Source organism: Tachypleus tridentatus, chromosome 13 (assembly GCF_004210375.1).
Source record: "Tachypleus tridentatus isolate NWPU-2018 chromosome 13, ASM421037v1, whole genome shotgun sequence".
NCBI classification, from domain to species: Eukaryota; Metazoa; Arthropoda; class Merostomata; order Xiphosura; family Limulidae; genus Tachypleus; species Tachypleus tridentatus.
This window is the reverse complement of record NC_134837.1, coordinates 100,570,420-100,589,702: the sequence shown is the minus strand read 5'-3', so window position 1 is coordinate 100,589,702 and position 19,283 is coordinate 100,570,420. Positions and strand designations below refer to the sequence as shown.

Genomic DNA, 19,283 nt, shown 5'->3' with positions numbered 1-19,283 from the left:
CTGGTTAGCTGTGGTTTAAAAAATGAAGGAAACAAAACAAAAGTGACATTGGAATATTATTTACATAACTTTATTATGAAGCCAGTATAAAATGGTGATTAACATTATTAGTAAGCTTCTTGCTCGGATGCAATATTAGAACTGTTTTCATTAACATCTCATCCTTCATGGGATTAAGGATTATGTAGCCAAAGCATTTGACAAAATTTTACTTAATGAATTAATTAACTGCTAATAACAATAATTTTCAGAATATTTTTACCCCTAAAACAGAATCACCACTACAACAACAAAAGAACAGTAATACTGTGATAACATCACAAATTAATAGGGATAACATCATAACGCTACAGGGGTAAAATAGTAACGCTGTGAGGATAATATTATAACGTTATAGGAATAATTTATGGTAGTTAAAAAGTATCTGATCGTAAGTTTTTAAACTTATCAAATTTTTTATTATCGATGTCAAATTAACTTGAAAAATATAAGATGTGTTTACGCGTGTTCTTACTATTTTGTGCACGCACAATTCATGTATATCAGGTTTACAAACTAAATGTTTTTAGATTTAATTAACTTACAGATGAAATTGCGGAATTATAAATGAAATTTAAAAAATCACGTCATTACGTTGTAATTACACCGTTGGCGAGGAAAAACTCGGAATAGAAGAGCACCTGCTCCCCTGTACAACGGGTTTCACTGTAAAACTAAAGCTGCAAAACGCGAAAGCCGACAAATGACGACTGGCGAGAAGATCATCCGTTGTTTTCGCAACGCAGCACTAACAGCGGTAGTTAACGAAAACATTTACTGACGAACTCACTAAAGCTGTGATAATCTCAGTTCCGAGAAAACAACTAACTGTAAGAAACTGGTGCCACAGATAAAAGTGAGCATGCCTGTCAAGACCACACAAAGCTAGCTTTATGTTGATAAATGCCACTATCACTTGAGTAATATTTCACAGAGTTTACTGAGAAAGCTAAGGTTAGCACAGCTAGAAAACAGCCTATACATTCTACCTTTTTAACAAAAAGATATGTACTTGGTTCTACTACTGTGAAACGTAAGCCGATATAGACCTAATTATGGCTAATCTTTCCCAGTAAATGTCACGGCTAGTTCAGCTATATTTGCGTCAACACACATTATAGACCAAATATATGAGATTGTGTCGGGACTATAGGTCTGTGATGGTTATCAGGTCACAACGCAAGATTTAAAGAGTATTTATATAATGTTAATACATCTATTAATATTGATAGTATAATGTACGTTGCAATCGATGACGAAGTATGAATGCTATGATACAGCATTACAAGATAGATTATGTTTTATAATCTGTATAAAATGTTAAAATAATTATTAATATGTAACTTCAAAGTGATTCTGTTAAATGACGTCACGAGCGAATTTCATTCGCATTCATTAGAATATATAATCCTAAAAAGTTTATTTTTCACATTTGTGATACACAGTAAAGTCTGTAACAATAACATTAAGGAAGTGGCATTATTATCAGTTATCTAATAAAACTGTGCAAAAAGTTCCAGAGAAGTTTTAAGATAAACCCTTCACGAATTCAATTTATTCTTGAGTCTTATGGTCGGTTATTTTACTATGTGTTGTCTTCATCATTGTAAAGAGCCTTAGAAATATATTTTACATCAATTATGTTCATAAGCCATTGGGAGATGAATTAAAGAAACCTTGGATCTCACGTGATAACTACAATTTATGCCCTACTGTGTGGGAGTATTTGTGTTTACAAACCTATGGAAGATGAACTGAACAAAATTTAACAAATCTGTGGAAAATGAACTGGGTAAATTTCGAGCCTCTCACAGTAATTACAATTTGTGTCCAACTGCATGACACCGTTTACAAACCCGTGAACTTTGAACTGAACAAACCTTAAACCTACCTTGGTAAGAACAATTTGTTACTAGGTGTTTGTGTTTGGAAACAAATGGATTATTAGTTTAACGAGCTTTAATTTTTTTGTTATTTACACATCCAGCAATAATGGTGTTTATGACAAATATGAAAACGCAAAGGTATTACAACCAAGACAAATGCACCTGAATCAATTCTTTGCTCACCCCCACTCTCACATTTCTAGCATCAATATTCCTTACTGCTTTGAGGTTAGTCTCCGTGAGCAATCAAATAAATCTACGAAACTCCACAGACACTCTTGCTTCATTGAAGTAATCGAAATATGACCTGCCTCTGCCACAACTAACGGACTAGCTGACTCAGTGGAGAATGGTTCCTTAATGGACTAGCTGACTTAATGGAAATAGAAATTCAGACAAAACAGTCCGTGACTCGGAAGCAGAGATGAAACTTGTTTGTTTGTTTCTTGTTAATTTCACGCAAAGCTACACGAAGGTTATCTGCGTTAGATGTCCCTAATTTAGCAGTGTAAGAGCAGAGGGAAAAAAGCTAGTCATCACCACCCACCGCCAATTCTTGAGCTACTCTCTTACCAAGGAATAGTGGAATTGACCGTCACATTATAAAGCACCCACGGCTGAAAGGACAAGCACGTTTGGTGTGACGGGTATTATTCAAATCCGCGACCTTCGGATTCCGAGTCCAGCGCCCTAACCGCCTGGCCATGCTGGGCCCAGAGTTGAAACTATTAATAAAAACGTTGACGCACTTTCAGGAAAAATCTATCAGACGAACAGCTAGGATTTAAAGCGCCTATATGATACGGAATATTTTGAAACAAATATTCTGAAGAGATAATCATAAAACACTTTAAGAATTTATTAATCTGCAGTAAAAGTTTTTTTTTACTTTTAAATTTTCTGAAAAAAGGACAAAACATAATACCTTAAAACAAGGTTGATAGATACGGTTAGATATAAAACTTCTGGAAAAATCAGGCCCAGGTATTTTTATGGTATTTCTGTAAAAATAACGTACTGTTCACAAAATTAAACACCGTATTCCTTCCATTGCAATGCCATCTTCCGTCGAAAATTGGATCCAAACATCTGGTTTCACGTGATCACTTTCCCAATATGCGACTTGTATAATAGGTTTTGTTTTTATTTATAAAATTATACCTAGCTCAATCCTTTACTTAAAAGATGCTTACAAGAATATTCTCAATAAAAGTTATTTCTTCGTTCCTAGATATATAATAAGGATTACTGGAAGAAAGCAATAATCTTAGTTAAAACACTATTTTATTCTGTTGTGCACTGATATCTATAATTATACATTCGTTTCACTTAAACAGGTTTTCTGTGCGTTTCAATGCTTGAATATTAAACCCTTAATTTTAATTATGTTGTTTTTCAACTAAACTTACTTCCCAATGTGCTTCAGATTTTCAGAGAACCTGTAATATCGTATTGCGTATGTACTTACGTTTCGTTCACGCAAACAAGAAACTATATCACATAAAACACACGCCATTATTGAAACTTTCCCTAGCTGATGGCACTCTGTACTGTTTCATATTGTAACATACAAGCATAAAAAAGCAAATATAAAGTATTAACTACATTTCGCCTTTGAAACAACGTAAAGAGAGAGACAAAAAGCAATTGTGAATACAGACACAATACTCATGCAAGTGCACCAGGCTGTGTAAACATCCAACAAATGTAGATTTTTGTAAAACAGCTTATAGCCGAGTGGTGTGTGCAGCTGTCAATTTACAAGAAAACTTTCAAACTTCTGATTTAACTCAAGTTAACAATATCAAGACATCCCAAAAAACATTTTTACCGGGTTTATCTTTACAAAACCGTAACATTACAGAGCTAGTATTAAAAGTTCTGTTGTACGAGATACATTTATATGTGTATGGGCCTATTCTTTACATCTGTAGTTTAAAGTTCAGTGATGTAAAAATTATTCGTGAATTCAACGTGAGAATGATGGCAGATGCCCATCCATTTGAAAGGAAGGTCACGTGGTGTGACAGGGAGCCATTTCTCCCAGCGCTCAACAAGCTACAGCGGTTAAAAAGCAGCAAATAACAAAATCCCATTCCTTTCGCATGACAGAACTATCGGCTTTAATGCTCGATATGCAAATCCCACAAGAATAGATCTGTTTCTATCTCCAATCCCCTAACATTTTTCTTAGGTCACTGAAAGCAGTGTGGTAGCTCATGTTTCCAGAAGCCAGTACTTCACAATACAGAGATACACATACATTAATATCCTAAAGTCTGCTGTATTAGTAGTACAATGAAATACAACTTGTAGTGCAGACTAATGTATTCCAAATGGTATTTGTTGGCCTTATTTCCGTGTCTACTTTGCTTCTAGATTTTATAACTGCACGTAGTTATATTGAAATAACGTACAATATTTCTCAATTAACGTAACATAAGTGGGATTTTGCGACTTATTTAAACAATGAAACACATTAAACTTCAGGTTTTACAAGCTTCAACTCTCTGTATCCACTGTGTCGTCGCAGACGAGTATGGTATTAACACTCGAAATAAGAGCGACAATCAATCTTCAACCCTGACAGCTATTACATAAACCCATCGCCAGGGGATCGCCGCTCTGTTTGAGTTTTACATCAGGTACTCGTTCAGCCAATTAGAAAGACTAAAGTGTTACCCCGAGTGTAGTACGACAAGTTTATAAAATAAAATCATGTTTCTTTTGACGCACATACAATAAAGAGCGTGTCGCATCTTAATATGCGTGTATATAACATGTTAAATAAAAACAGAATACTGCCATTAAATTCATTTTATCTATATCAAGTAAAGCAGAATTTTTGATGTACAAATGAATATATCGTGGGCTATCAGGATCGCATTTTTCACATTGCAGACGAGTAAATTATTCTTGTAGTGATAACAATAACAACAACACCTACACAAGAATCGAAGAGAAATTCAATTACAGAGGGGGTGGGAAATAAGAGATACATAGAAATATCTACTAAATATGAGATATTCTTACATTAACACATCAAAATAACCAAAAAAATTCAACGTTCTTTCTTTAGACCAAAGTTTTAAAAAACTGAAAAATTATTTTTTAGAATGAAGATTAAAATAAACAAAACAGAACTCACATCATAATTAAACAACTATTTAATTATAAGAAAATATTAAACTAAACTACTAGCATGGGAAATTTCTAATTTTGCAACAATACCAAAATTATCAGTAGGTATGGATATGGTTATCCTCTCAAACCCTGTGTCTCTTACTTCGTCTGTGATGAAACATTCTAACTTCATTTTAAGGAATATTGTTAACACGACTACATCAATGAGCAAGTCATACTTAGAAAAGAAGGCTTTGCAACACAAAAATAGGTCAGATAAGGCAGCAGTTGAAGCTAAGTAAACTTGATGTACCTCTTGGCTTAAGGAAATAAACCCCATTTCAAAGTGGACAATACATCGTGCATTTAAACGTGCTATCATTTAAGCATATTTATATATCGATAAGTGGATGTATCATTTGAGTTACTTACCTTGGACTGAGATTTGCAGTGAGTTACAATTGCAAACATTTATACAGATACGATACAGATTTGGTTTGTATTTCGCGCAAAGCTATACGAAGGCTATTTGCATCAGCCGTTCTTAATTTAGCAGTGTAAGAATAGAGGGAAGGCAGCTAGTCACCACCACCCACCGCCAACTCTTGGGCTACTCTTTTACCAACGATTAGTGGGATTCACCGTCACATTATAACGCACCCACGGCTGAAAGGGCGAGTATGTTTGATGCAACGGGTATTCGAACCCGCGACCCTCAGATTATGGGTCGAGTGCCTTAACCACCAGGCCATGCCGTGCCTAGAAATGGGAGATAGCATCATACAATTTAATCAATTATTAAGCATTAATGCAATATACCTCAATTAAAATTTTTATAATTGGGATTTGAGGATATGTTCAATAGTTCGTATAGCTTGGACTCGAAACAAGGTTATTAGTTGTAACTGTGAGACAATTTGCCCTTACTATGATTCTAATCTATAAAACGTATGAAGACATATTTATTATTTTAAACATTTGTTGCATTTGTTTTTTTAATTTATAAATTTCATACACCACAAGAGTGATACTTAAGTTTTCTACTACTGTTGTTTAATTAATTCGGAATATAGGTGTTAATAGAGCGATGACAACACCTGTGAAAATCACTATAGGTTTGATAAACTGTATTCGCACATCCTTAAACTGTCGACATAACGTTAATCTATGCATCGTAGGTAAATGTACAATACAAGAACGAGTAAAAGTTCGTATAACACTTTATAATTAAGAGCGCATATTTCAAGTCGCCAGCTCAATCATTTTTTCTTTGGTCGCACATTTTTTCCACATCTAAGGTGTGTTTTTTAGATTAACAATAAAAATGGATATCCTTTTAACGTTATAACTTATTGCCTGAAATAATTCACTTGAGAAAAAAAAAACGTGTTTATTAGGAGTGGTGTTACGGTTTGTAGAGATTTTTATTTTTCGTCACAGGAGTCTTGAAGTAAAGGTCAATTAACACAGACACAACACAGACTCTATTTTACAATAGTATAACACAACACTATTTTTATTTAACAATAAAGTGACGAAATACTGATGTACCTAACAAAGATATAACAAAACAGTGATTATATACATAATTTTTATGAATTATAATTCTTATCATCAGTACTAAAAGGTGTGTAGATAATATTACAAAGTATTCAGTTTTGTTACAACTAAAGAGAGCGCATCTCAATTTTTAATGTACGACTTCTGCTGTGGTTTTAAGATTGTAGCCCCACCTGCTGTGAGATTTTTTAAACTAAAACATTTATAAGTAATGCAATAACATCACTGTTTTGATAGTTGTTACGATTAGGTAGTGGTATGATGGAGCCTGAGAGAGTTGTTAATTATAATACAAGCTGACACTCCATGATTAACGACCGTCGTCTCGACACCAATCACGATTAAAACCATGCGGATTGTATTTTTAATGTATTACTTTGCATACATGTGGTTAATTAAATTAACAATGAGAACTACGTGGGGATTATGGTCTCTAGAAAAGTTCGTCAAAAGAATATAAAAACGACACAATTAATTAATCTTTATTTTAAATTCACTTTGATTAAATAGGCCATTGACGTAAAAGCTCTTTGGCTTACTTCTACCTGGTCGGACGCTTTTAAGCTCGAGAAAATAAAATAAATTGTGCTATTGGCTAGTGAAGTGGTAACCAATCAAAATTCTTCTTGGATTGTAGTAGTTGCCACTTGAAGATGACAGGACTAGGTATTGCACAGCTTGATAGGTAATATCCACAGCAGCAGTGACCATGGTTTATGTTTGGATCACTTTCGTGGATCAATATGTTTCTCTCTCTTGTGAAGAGGGTGTTGTCCGGATCCAGCTCGCTTCAGGTAGCTATCATTATTTCCTGTCTTCAGATCATTTTATTATTCCTTCTAGTTGCTTGGAGAGGCTTTTGTTTCTGTGACAGAGACAGGTTTCTTAGCGTTCGAGAGGAACAGAATTCTTAATTAAGTTTCCGATTTTCCATGCTGGGATACCAGCCAACGGGCTCAGATAAGGCAGTTTTACTGAATTTCGAGAGAAAGAGAGAAAAAAGTTTATCTCTAACATATTATTTCATTCACAAAAGAAGCGTCAAGTACAATGACAGCAGGATACAGATTTGAGGCAACCTAGGGCAAGTAACTAGTTATCAAAAACATGGATGACGACTCATTGTTAGTCTTTTGGAGTTCTGTATCACAATCAGAAGCAACATATTCCATCCCTTCCCACGATCTGTGAGTGACGTAATCTATAGTTAAAATTTTCCTTACAGGCAGTAAACTGAAACCAGTTGTTGCCGACAGTTACAAAAGGTAGACATTTAAATTAAAGATATCATGGAATGAACGGTCTATATACATTCACAGAGGCAACACATGTTTGTGACGTTAACGCCGTCTGGAAAAATACTGCATTATAAGAAACTTATAAAAACATCGAAACAGACGTTCTATACAACTCATATTTACGTACTTCATTCCATTTTGGTATATAACTAAAATTAAAAATAGTTTGAGAGAGAGAGAGAAAGAAAAACTACAAATAATTCTTTTCGATCTCTTCGTCCATATAACTAACCATTGGCGCATAAATGTACAATGCCGTGCTAAAGCAAGATAAATTCATTTGACAGTCGAATAATGAAAGCGTATCCTTCCGGATGAAAATATAATTTCAATTAAATAATTCAGTTCTATACAAAAATAAACAGAAAACTTGGTTGGTATTCTTACAGCGATCAATCCCAATTTCTTGAAAGAATCGACTACAGGCTAGAGGTGGGAAATACATGGAGCAGCACTGATTTTGTAACAATATAGAGAAAATGTCATTAGATTAGTATGGATCATTTGACCACTATATATGATATACTATTTTTCAAACAAGTGGAATAAACGATGTGGAACTCAGCGCGATGTAAAATTGAATGAAGTGTTTGTTTTGATCCACTTTTGCACAAAATTTATTGGAAAACTAAGCACCATCTAAAATTATGAATACACTTAAGGTTTGACATTTTTATTGTGTTGTCAATGAGAAAAAAAGCTTTTTTTAACTTGGACAAAAAAACCAACAAAATTCTTATTCAACATATCCTGAAACTTGATAAGATGAAGAAAATTTGGAATAAGTTCATCGTATTCTTTTCTTACTTTCTGTCTCATAAAACAAAACCGTGTACAATATGAATCAGGATGTATAACAACTGGAATAGATTAGACAACGATTTTCTACAATGTACATTGCCAGTTATGAATCTAACAAGAAAAAAAAACAAAGTTTTGTTGTAAAAAATATGCATACTGGTGGCAAAATGGTAAATATATTTATTTGTATTACACTCGCTTATTGTTTTTAAATTACAATAAAAACAATCGCTCATTTCATAAATCTTATCCCCATACGGCTGTACAACTACTAGCGGACGTCATCCACTGTTTCACTTTTTCATAATGATATATTTATTTTTCACAACTGTTTTAAATATTACCCATACCGTATTATTTTAACTGAGATAAATACAGATAATCAGGAAAACGTTTGCATTATGTTCAAACATGACCACAAATGAAAACGCTATATAAAATGATTTAAAATAAACAGAGTGAAGCAAATATGTTATTACTTGACGTAACAAGAGTCAAAACCTACAGTATATATATATATACCGTAGATTTTGTAGTATAATAAGAGGCAGTGATGTGGTTGTTTGATTTACAATTTCGCGCAAAGCTACTCGAGGGCTATCTGCGTTAGTCGTCCCTAATTTAGCAGTGTAAGACTAGAGGGAAGGCACCTAGTCATCACCATCCACCGTCAACTCTTGTGCTACTTTTTTACCAATGAATAGTGGAATTGACCGTCACATCATAACGCCCTCATGGCTGAAAGAGCGAGCATGTTTGGTGCGACTGGGATTCGAACCCGCGACCCTCGGATTACGAGTCGAACGCCTTACCTATCTTACCGTGCCGGGCCAAGAGGTAGTGAAGTCTAAGAAAATATCTAAAGGGATGAATAATCATTCCAAGGATTTCTACATCAAATCCAAGATAAGCACAGAAATGTAGATTATACATGAAATTAGAACCAACAATAAAACCGTTCGATGACGATTACAAAAAATGACCTACATGGAAGAGCTGTAACTATAAAATCCTAATAATTTAAAATTTACAAAACGACAACAAATACTTGAAAAATGGACTGACTAAACAAAGGCTTGAAAAATTCAGAAGAGGTTGTGCGAACTCTTGAGATTTAACATGTAAGCAAGTGTTTGTAAGTGAAATAGAGAAATATGGTATCAGGTCTATTATTTGGTGAGAGTAAGATTTTTTGTTGGTGGAGATAAAATATCGCCAAGATAGATATCATTTTGTTCATGGAAAACGTTTAATTAGCAGCCTGACAATTATCCAGAGTATACTGTGTTAATATGGGATAAGAGAAGTGAAGAAGTGGTAGTCTAAATATTGTGAATGAACATCACGAAGTAAAGATGCTGAGTCAGATAACATTTTGTTACTCAACTGATATGTTGTGAAAGAAAAGTCAACTAAACCTACTTAAACACTGGAAGTCTATACAGTACAAGTGTTTAAAAATACTAGCTGATACTCCTTAAAACCCGATACCTACAATGTCTCCTCAATGTCATCATAGAATTATGGAAAGAAAATGTTTGGTTTGTTTGAATTTCGCGTGAAGCTACACGAGAGCTATTTTTGTTAGCCGTCCTTAATTCAAAAGTGGAAAAAAAGAGATGTAATGGAGTTAGTAATCACCACCCACCGCCACCTCTTGGGCTACTCTTTTACCAACAAACAATGGAATTGACGGTAACATTATAAAGTCCTCATGGCTAAAAGGGCGAGCATGTTTGATGGGATGGATAATCTAACTCGTGACTCTCAGATTATGAGGTAAGCGCTGTAACCATCTGGCCATGCTGGGACTTACTAAACAACAGTAATTATTTGATATGTTACGTTCCAACATTAATTTATTTTGTCTAATATTGTACTATTAAATGTAAACACAGCAAGTAAACCAAGGATATAATTTTCCTATACAATCGTTGCATCTTGAAGACTTGTAGGTTGATACACTTGATTCCAACTTTAGATCGATAAGACGTACAAAATCCATTTTTATATTTTCTGTTCTAAGCGTTCTTTATAAGTAACTATCTCGCATAAATTTGAGAAATTCTCGATTGTGATCAATTGAATAATAAATATCATTATTCACAACTTACGAGAACATCAAAGGGTTAGCAACGATGATGATGACGTCATCCACACATCTTATTTTATTGTGAAAAATAAAGCATGGTTTGGTTTGAATTTCGCACAAAGCTACACGAGGGCTATCTGCGCTAGCCGTCCCTAATTTAGCAGCGTAAGACTAGAAGGGGAAAGCAGCTAGTCATCACACCCACCGCCAACTCTTGGGCTACTCTTTTACCAACGAATAGTGGGATGGACTGTAACATTATAACGCCCCCACGGCTGAAAGGGCGAGCATGTTGGGTGTGACGAGGATTCAAACCCGCGACTCTCGGATTACAAGTCGAGTGCCTTAACCACCTGGCCATGCCGGGCCTAAAAAAACAAGTAATGTAAAACGATTGATACAGGGTTATATATTCGCTATATATATAACTTCGTGGGTATATGACTGGGTATATCTTTGAAATAATTCATCAGTACCAAGGCGTGGTTGGTTTCTATCATGTTTGTGATATCTTGGTAATTTTACAGCGAAGTTGAGAGTACTTCGATCAAACGATAAATAATATTTTAATTAATTTAGTACAGTTAATATTTGCTTTTGTCCACATAAACGTATAAGGTGTAAATTACTAACAGATGTCTCTAAACACCGTATATATATAAATCCTTCTGATTAGAAACATATATTCACACATACATACATACTCACACACACATTACATATAATACAACAATTATTTATTAATCATAGATTTTTAGTAATATACGAAGAATGAACATATGCAGAAAATAATTTCCCGATGAAAACTCACAAGGAGTTCAAGCAAAGACAATGACTTTAATTTCAAAGTCTACAAAATTACACAATACATATCTTGCGAAAGAAAGACTTACTAAAACAAAATGCCTTCTTGAATGTATTTAATATAAAATTGCAGTTATGGATAACGAAATTCTAACCCAAATACATACTGTCCTACTCGCATGAACTTTAAAATGAAGAAGTTAATTTATGTAAATTATATTAATCAATAAACTGTTCTTTATGTGTTAGCCTTTGAATGTGAATCTCGAATTTTAGAATCACATTATGATATTTTCTTTGTGAAGACACTATTCTTAGAAACAAAATGTTCACTGCTAAAATAAGTAATTCGGACAGAGACTTACGATGAATATTAAATTCGATAATAAATGCAAAAATGTTATTACTCATCTATGCATGAGAAAAGTTTGTTGTTTGAGGTATAGCAACTTTTTGCCAATAAAGCGTTGGAAAAATATTTTTTTAGTTAAAAGTTCAAGCAGTAAGTAAAATGTATTGGCTTCGAATAACAGTGTGTGAAGAAAAGCGTAGAACTGATAGGAATATTTCGAAAACACGCAGGTACGCATACGAGTTTTGCAAAAAAGCTATACTAGATGTAAAAGCACAATCTTCGATGTTCCCAGATGATTCTTAATATAAAAATGGACGAAGCCATCTTGACAAAAAAAAAATCATTACAATGAAAATAATTTTTTTTTTCATGTAACAATTTACAAATTAATTAAAATATTGAAAACTTACTTTCTTCAAATGACCCGTAAATGTTCCAAGGAAGGCCACTGTGTAGTCATGAGTAGAGGTCGCTGCTACAGCAGTTAACAGAACTCCTGAATACGTTAAAACAGGGACGCCTTCTATAGGCAATACCCCACCTAGTGGTGTGTTCACATCCATTCCGCAAAAATCGTCGTTGATTTGTACTTGCTGTAAAATTTACTAAATACCTCAATACATTACAACGTTTTTAACTTTACCTCGTTTGTACCCATATAGTACAAGTACACAGAAAAATTATAATATATTTCACGAAATAAATATCGAATTAACCAAAAGAAAGATATAGCTTTCTCAGAATGCACGATTACGCTATCATCAGAACACAAGATTAATGGCTATCTATTCCAGACAAAACTATAAATAGTATGAATGATTTAATAAGAAGTGTCAGTGGAGAGAATCTTCATACATTAAGCTATGTATCAACATGTTAAAAGAAAAATATCTAAAAAATTAAAGATTACTTTAGGTCAATGGTAAGTTTCACGACTTTCAACGTTAAAATACGAGGTTCGATCACTTGAGGTGGACAAAGTGCTGCATTTTAAGTTAAAAAACAAACAATGTTTAAAAAAGGAGTATCCTGTGTTTGTAATCCAGATGAAGAACAATATATAACAGCTGTGTCTTTCGCTTAGACGCCAAGAATGTAAATAACACCCCTTTAAAAAAATGAGATCTGATATAACATGCAGACTTCTATTAATATTCCAACAGTTACTTTTAACGTGCATTACAAATTTAATTACAGAATTGTGTATACAGTTAAAAGCAAAAACATATGAATTATGGAAAGTGGAAACTCTTCTGTTAAATTAAAAGTTCTGAAACAAAATAAGTTGTTTTTTTCCTTCTCCTGCCTTCACGTTTTGTTGTTTTTTGTAATTACAGTCTGGAACAAGTTATCCGTAAATTACAAACTTTTAATGGAGTCTGAAATAGTTACGAAAAGAAACTATTTCAATTTATTATTTAGATTTGCTTTGGTGCATCGTTTTTCAAACTTTTTTTAATATATACACACACCAATAGGATGTCTTGTTGCCGTTCTTTGAAAGCCATTATATTCTGTTGTGGCCGTCAAAATCGTTTTAAGTGCGATTACATCGTCCAGATTCGATCTGGTTTGGTTGTAATAAACATGGGCGACAACGTGATAGACGTTTGCACGGTTCCTTCATGGACTTTGTTCGCTGTTTCTACACGTTATTCAATTTCTTCTACATGGTCATCGATTCTAGATTGCTGATTTCGATCTCCAAGAGCCCAGTGGTCTCGCACACGTCACCAGCATAAAGAATAAAGACATTACATTTTCCTTTCCTTCACAACAATTTGGCTTTAAGCCAGTTCTGTTCACAACTTGCCAAAGATCACAATTTTGTCGTGTCCCGAGGGTAATGGCAAAACTAGCGGTACCTTTTAAATCAGTGTAGATGATTCATCTATTCGAACATGTTTAATGCACTTATAGGAAGAAGTCTGACACGTTTCGGATATTCGCGTAAAACTACGCAAGGGCTATCTGCTCAAGAAGTACCTAATTGTGAACTAATAGACTACTGGAAAGGCAGCTATCCAACAGTATTTTCTGTGAATTCTTGAGCCACTATAATCGAATAGGGGATTCTGACTCTTAATCTTATAAAACATACACCGACCCAAAGTGCAAAGCGCAAATTTCTTGCTGAACGTGATGCGGACCTTGGACCTTTTAATACACATTCCGCCACGCCATCCACTAAGCTACGCACAATCCAAAAATGAGTTTTTTTTTGTTTGTATGCTTTTTTCCTAAACACAAAGCTACACAATAGGTTATCAGTGTTGTGCCCACTACTGATATCGAAGCCGGTTTTCAGTGTTAGAAGCCTTCAGACTTACCAAAGGACCTTCACTCAACATACAAGTTTATTATCTTACACTAAAACAGCGCTAAACGTGAATTTTTGAATCTAAAACAAATTCATATGTTTCGTGTTTTTTTTTTAAACATATCGTTCTATAATACATTTAACAATACATTTTCAGTATCTTGATCCAATGTCGTTTGCTGGGAAAAGTTAAAACAATTATTATGGACTTTAAAAGTTTATTGTTTTAATAAGCAATTTTTGCATATTTATGATTCATATTGATTTTAAGGTTTTCTGGAGAAGTAAAAAAATCACATTAATGGTTACCTTTGAACATGTTTCATCATATTGTCGATTTTAATACAATAATTTGCAATATTACGTGGTTATTAATGCTATACATTCAAGAAAAATACAAGCTGTTAAAACTTGTTGAAATTTAACCTGTTTTATACATCTGTTTAACTTGAAAAATTACTTCCTACAGTTAAAGTTATTCGACAAGCACCATTACCTTTTTCTTTTATCTAAATGTAGAAAAAAAAGAAAAACATTGTAATGTAATGCGTTCTTGTGTTATCAGCTATGAAAACTAAATTTTCGTAGCTGTTTAAAAATATCTCTATTAGATTAATGTAACTGAGATTAGTTCCTTTACATATGTTACATCATATTTCCTATTAGTTTGTTCAAAGGATAACTGCTCTTTTGTAGTTTGATTACTAAGATAGTCGGGGATTGCAGTCTTCATTAGTTATAATGCACACGATTTGCTGGAAAAGAGAACTGATTGTTAATCTAGGTTGACTTCTATAAAGCGTAGTTTAATTAGTGCACGTTTTGCTCTCTATATATTGGATCTACGTTCCTATTTAAACATTTACTTATTTCTATTTCACTGAATTAAATAGATAGTTAACTTCCCATTGCGCATGCGCAATTTTGAAAATCAGCTCGCGTATATTATGTTGGTTTAAGTTGAAAATTCAATTTTTGGAATTTTCGGTTGCGGCATAGCGGCTCTTAAAACGGATCCGAGTTGTTGTTTTTCTTCAAGTACGAACTATTAGCTCGGAAGACTCAAAAGTTCAAACCCTATTAAATTGATGCATTTGACCACGCTCAAGGTCTCATATATTAATTTATTATAATCCTGCCTAGAAGAAATTCAGTTTGAGTGTAGGCTGGTAGAGATCTTGACGAGTAATAAAACTAAATGATTAGATACTAATGTTTCAGCTATTAAATAGTTGCGATACGACCTGGATCTAAAAGCTTATATGGCTCCATGCAATCAGAAAACGGCATTCTCCTTGGAAAGTCTCCTCTGATATGGAAAGTTACAAACTTCGTTACACAGTCGTAATCAATCGTTTGTCCTTTCCACTGTGACTGACTCAAGGCGACAAATAACGGAGTAACACAGAAACAACCGAAATAACGACAGTGTTCACAATATGAAATAAATACATTATATAGTTATATTTTAAACCAGTTTTTAATTTCATGTTTCTGTTCATAGCAAAATACGATTTTGTCCCGTTTTGTACAATGTACGTGTGTGCAAAATCTTATATTTAAACATAGCCGTTTATGAGATTTAGAATCTGACCAGTATGACACCACGGTGTAATGAAATAACGGTTGTCGCGTAAAATAGCAGGCACTTGTACAGAAAAATAATACATGTTTCATCAGTAAATGAACCATATTAAATTAATATTCATAACAAGTATATTCAACATATCTTACTCCACTTATAATATATTTACTGTCTATGGCAAATAATAATATGTTTGTTTCTGAAATTTGCACAAACTACACAAGGGCTAGCCAACCCTAATGTTAAACAGATAGACTAGACCCGATGATTCTCAACCGGTGGACCGAGAGATATACAGTTATAGACCACCATGGCCCCGGAGAACCCTCATCATTTCATCTTGAACTGATGAATACCAGCATTGAAGGGAGACACGGGGAATGGTTCCTTGCGCATTTGTTTTCCTCCATATCGTCCATATTCTCGAGGGCGCTAAAGGCACCTTCAATCTACAGTCCGCGTGGCCGTTCCTTTGCTTTCCATACGTTTATCTCTGAACTGAATGTTTTTTTATGATAAAAAAATTAGATTATGTCTAACTACTTGTTATCTTTTGATGCCTGACAAGATTGGTTGAATTTTCATCTTCTCTCTTCCGTTGTCGTTACGTATTGTGTCACTGATGGTAACGCCGAGGATGTTCCTGAAGCATCTCATTATTGTTTTCATAATCTTCCTTCCCTTTCTCGATATTAAAGTTCACATTTGGCACTGAGAGCAAATTGTTGCTATGAATATGGTGTGTGGTGTTGTGGAGACTTCTTTTTCTTTCAAGGGATATTTGTTTGTGATGTAACAAAGGAATTAGTTAAATAACCCATTATCTAGTTTGCTTTCAAGCATCTGGAATCAACTTCTGCATCTAAGATGCCATCTTTCGAGACAATACTGTCGAGATATCAGAACTCGTTTGTTTGCCTTAGTATTCGATTTTCAACTTCGATGTTAAAGTTTCCTAGTTTTATTCGAAGTGTAAGACTTCTGTCTTTTTCAACACTGATATTTATGTTTAACATTCTGCATTAATGTGTTTGAGGTCTTCAATATGGCTCTTGTGAATGCGTTAAGTGTTTGGTCGTCTGCAAACAAGAGTGCATTTCAAACTTCTTTTTGAACATGATTTACAGTATACATGGTCAATGTCTGTTACGAAAAGGAGCGACTATGGGAACGATTTTGCCTCGAGTTCACTTACAGTTCTAACTGCACACTTGTTATTTATGTAAAGACTTTTACAGATGCTGATTAATTGGTCGTTAACGTCATACGTTTTCAGTGCCTTCCATAGGTGTTGACTCTGTCACATTTCTTCTCTTGATAAATAAAAGGCTAACGAGTTATCAACTGCGTATGTGGATCTTTACTAAGTTAGTTTTGGGGTGCAAAATGTTGACAAACCCTGAAATATAGAGTTTGTTTGAATTTTAGCACAAAGCTACTCGATGGCTATCTGCGCTTGCTGTCCCTAATTATAAAGCAATAGGCTATAGGGAAGGCAACTAGTCGACACTACCTATTCGTGAACTTCTCTAAGCGAACATGGGATTTTACAGCGCTCTTATAATGCACCTATGGCGATTTCGGAACACAAACTATGGAACCTTGGGCCTATTGTCTGGCACGATAACCACTGAATTGTGCTCGACCCAGTGTTGTCGTTGTTTTCGTCGTACGTAGCTACAAAAACGATTATCTGCATTTTGTCCACTGCCAGGAATCGAACCGTGAATATTTTAGTTCTGTCCATTCGAAACTTTACCCCTAACCCAACTGGAGACATACAGTGTGATTGACATATTATTATATATTTTTTTACTTTTCTTCATAAGTTCATATAATTGATACATCATTTAAATTCTTAAATTTAGTAAAACAAATTCAGAAAAAAATCGCACAATCCAACTTTTAAAACGAACTCAAAAGTTAAAGGTTTGTTAACTTAGCAACTCTACCTATTTTAAACTCAGATTTTATAAGTTAGGCAATTATTTTATCAAAGCAATGTTAAGCAGTGGACGTGGTACTTTGGGCATCAAGAAGAATTCTCATAATAAGTTGGAATACTTACTGTATGATGACAAGGTTGGCTAGGGTTTATAAAATCCAACCCTCTATCTCCCACACCGTTGAAACAATTCTGGATGTTCTGAATGAACTTACGGTGGATAGCAGATAAAGCGTAGACGCAGAGAGCAGAATTCATGGAAGGCTTATTGTAGACGTCGGCTTCATCTTTAGACTTTGAGAACACCGCAAAAAGCACCTTGTCTTGGGCGGTGACTCCCAGTGACACAGCTAGGTCAGAGCCGGATCGGCCTACGAAAGCAGCCTGGGCCAGGTTATAATCTGTTCCGTCGTTAGATCGACAAACGAGTGGGATTTCGGTGTATGAGTAATAGTGTGGGTCGTCCTGGCAGATTCGAACAAGCTTGGACAGAAACGGAAGAGGCCTGTCTGTATTCTTCTTCTGAACAGTCACAAAATATGAGAAACCTTTATTCTCAAACCCATACACATAAGTGATTGGATAAATGGCGCGCGCGAGACTGTTCACAGAGACCTTAGTTCCAGTGGTCACTTTTGATTCAGCAATAGTAAACATAGTTTCTGGGTCCAAACTACGACTGCTGACCATCGGAACATCTGACCGATAGGGTCCATTGCCAGTGTAAGTGACACCGACGTAAAGGACATGAGTCATTCTCCGAAGGGTATCAGTTGGACCCTTAGCTATAAAAGCTACTGTTGAAGCTGTAGCATTGTTAGCCACTACGGACTCGTTGGCTGGAGTCTGATAAATTGATACATCTTCCAAATCGTGGACTGTGCACACACCTTGAAAAAGGCTCCCACAAGCTATTAACCTACTTTGTTCATAGTCAATTACAAGAGCTTTGTTGTAGTAGTCCGTGGCTTTTTTATCTACTTGGGGACATAATCGGGTCACTGGGCAGTACGAATTGTCCTCCTTGGGCCCCATGATGGCTGTGCTCTTCAAAGTCAGTCTTGGGGTTAGTTGGTATATTTTATTCACTCCACCCACATACACAAGTCCGGTATACTTATTCACCACCAGATGTTCAAATTTCTCCCCCAAGAAACCCTGCCCATTAAAAATAGGATAGCTGGTGCTTTCAGGACACACCCAACCAATCGACGTCCACAACAACAGAAGTGATCGCCAACACCTAAAGGGGAATCCCCCTATCCACCGCCTTTCCCTCTTCTTCATGGGTATTTACTTTCAAACAAACACCTGAAATTTAAAGAAAACAGCTATCAGTGCAAGAGATAAAACATCAGAAACTATTTTTATAGTACTTACACTAAAAATATTAATTGTCTTTTTACCGTTAACTTCACATACATATATTAAATATTTTGTATAGAATAATATGATCTAGTTTTGTGCTTCACAGA

The 19,283-nt window shown here is 34.7% G+C and overlaps 1 protein-coding gene across 5 annotated transcripts in view; it reads right to left on the bottom strand.

Moving 5' to 3' along the window:
* The window catches only part of LOC143236602 (plexin-A2-like), a 226,557-nt gene that overhangs the window by 59,959 nt on the left and 147,315 nt on the right, over positions 1-19,283 (bottom strand). For all 5 annotated transcript variants that reach the window (XM_076474908.1, XM_076474912.1, XM_076474910.1 and 2 more), the window contains 2 exons: positions 17,932-19,119; positions 12,369-12,551 (listed from right to left, as the gene is read on the bottom strand). In XM_076474908.1, the coding sequence (XP_076331023.1) occupies positions 12,369-12,551; positions 17,932-19,095 (1,347 nt within the window). In that variant the 5' untranslated portion in view covers positions 19,096-19,119. The remainder of the gene's footprint in view (positions 1-12,368; positions 12,552-17,931; positions 19,120-19,283) is intronic.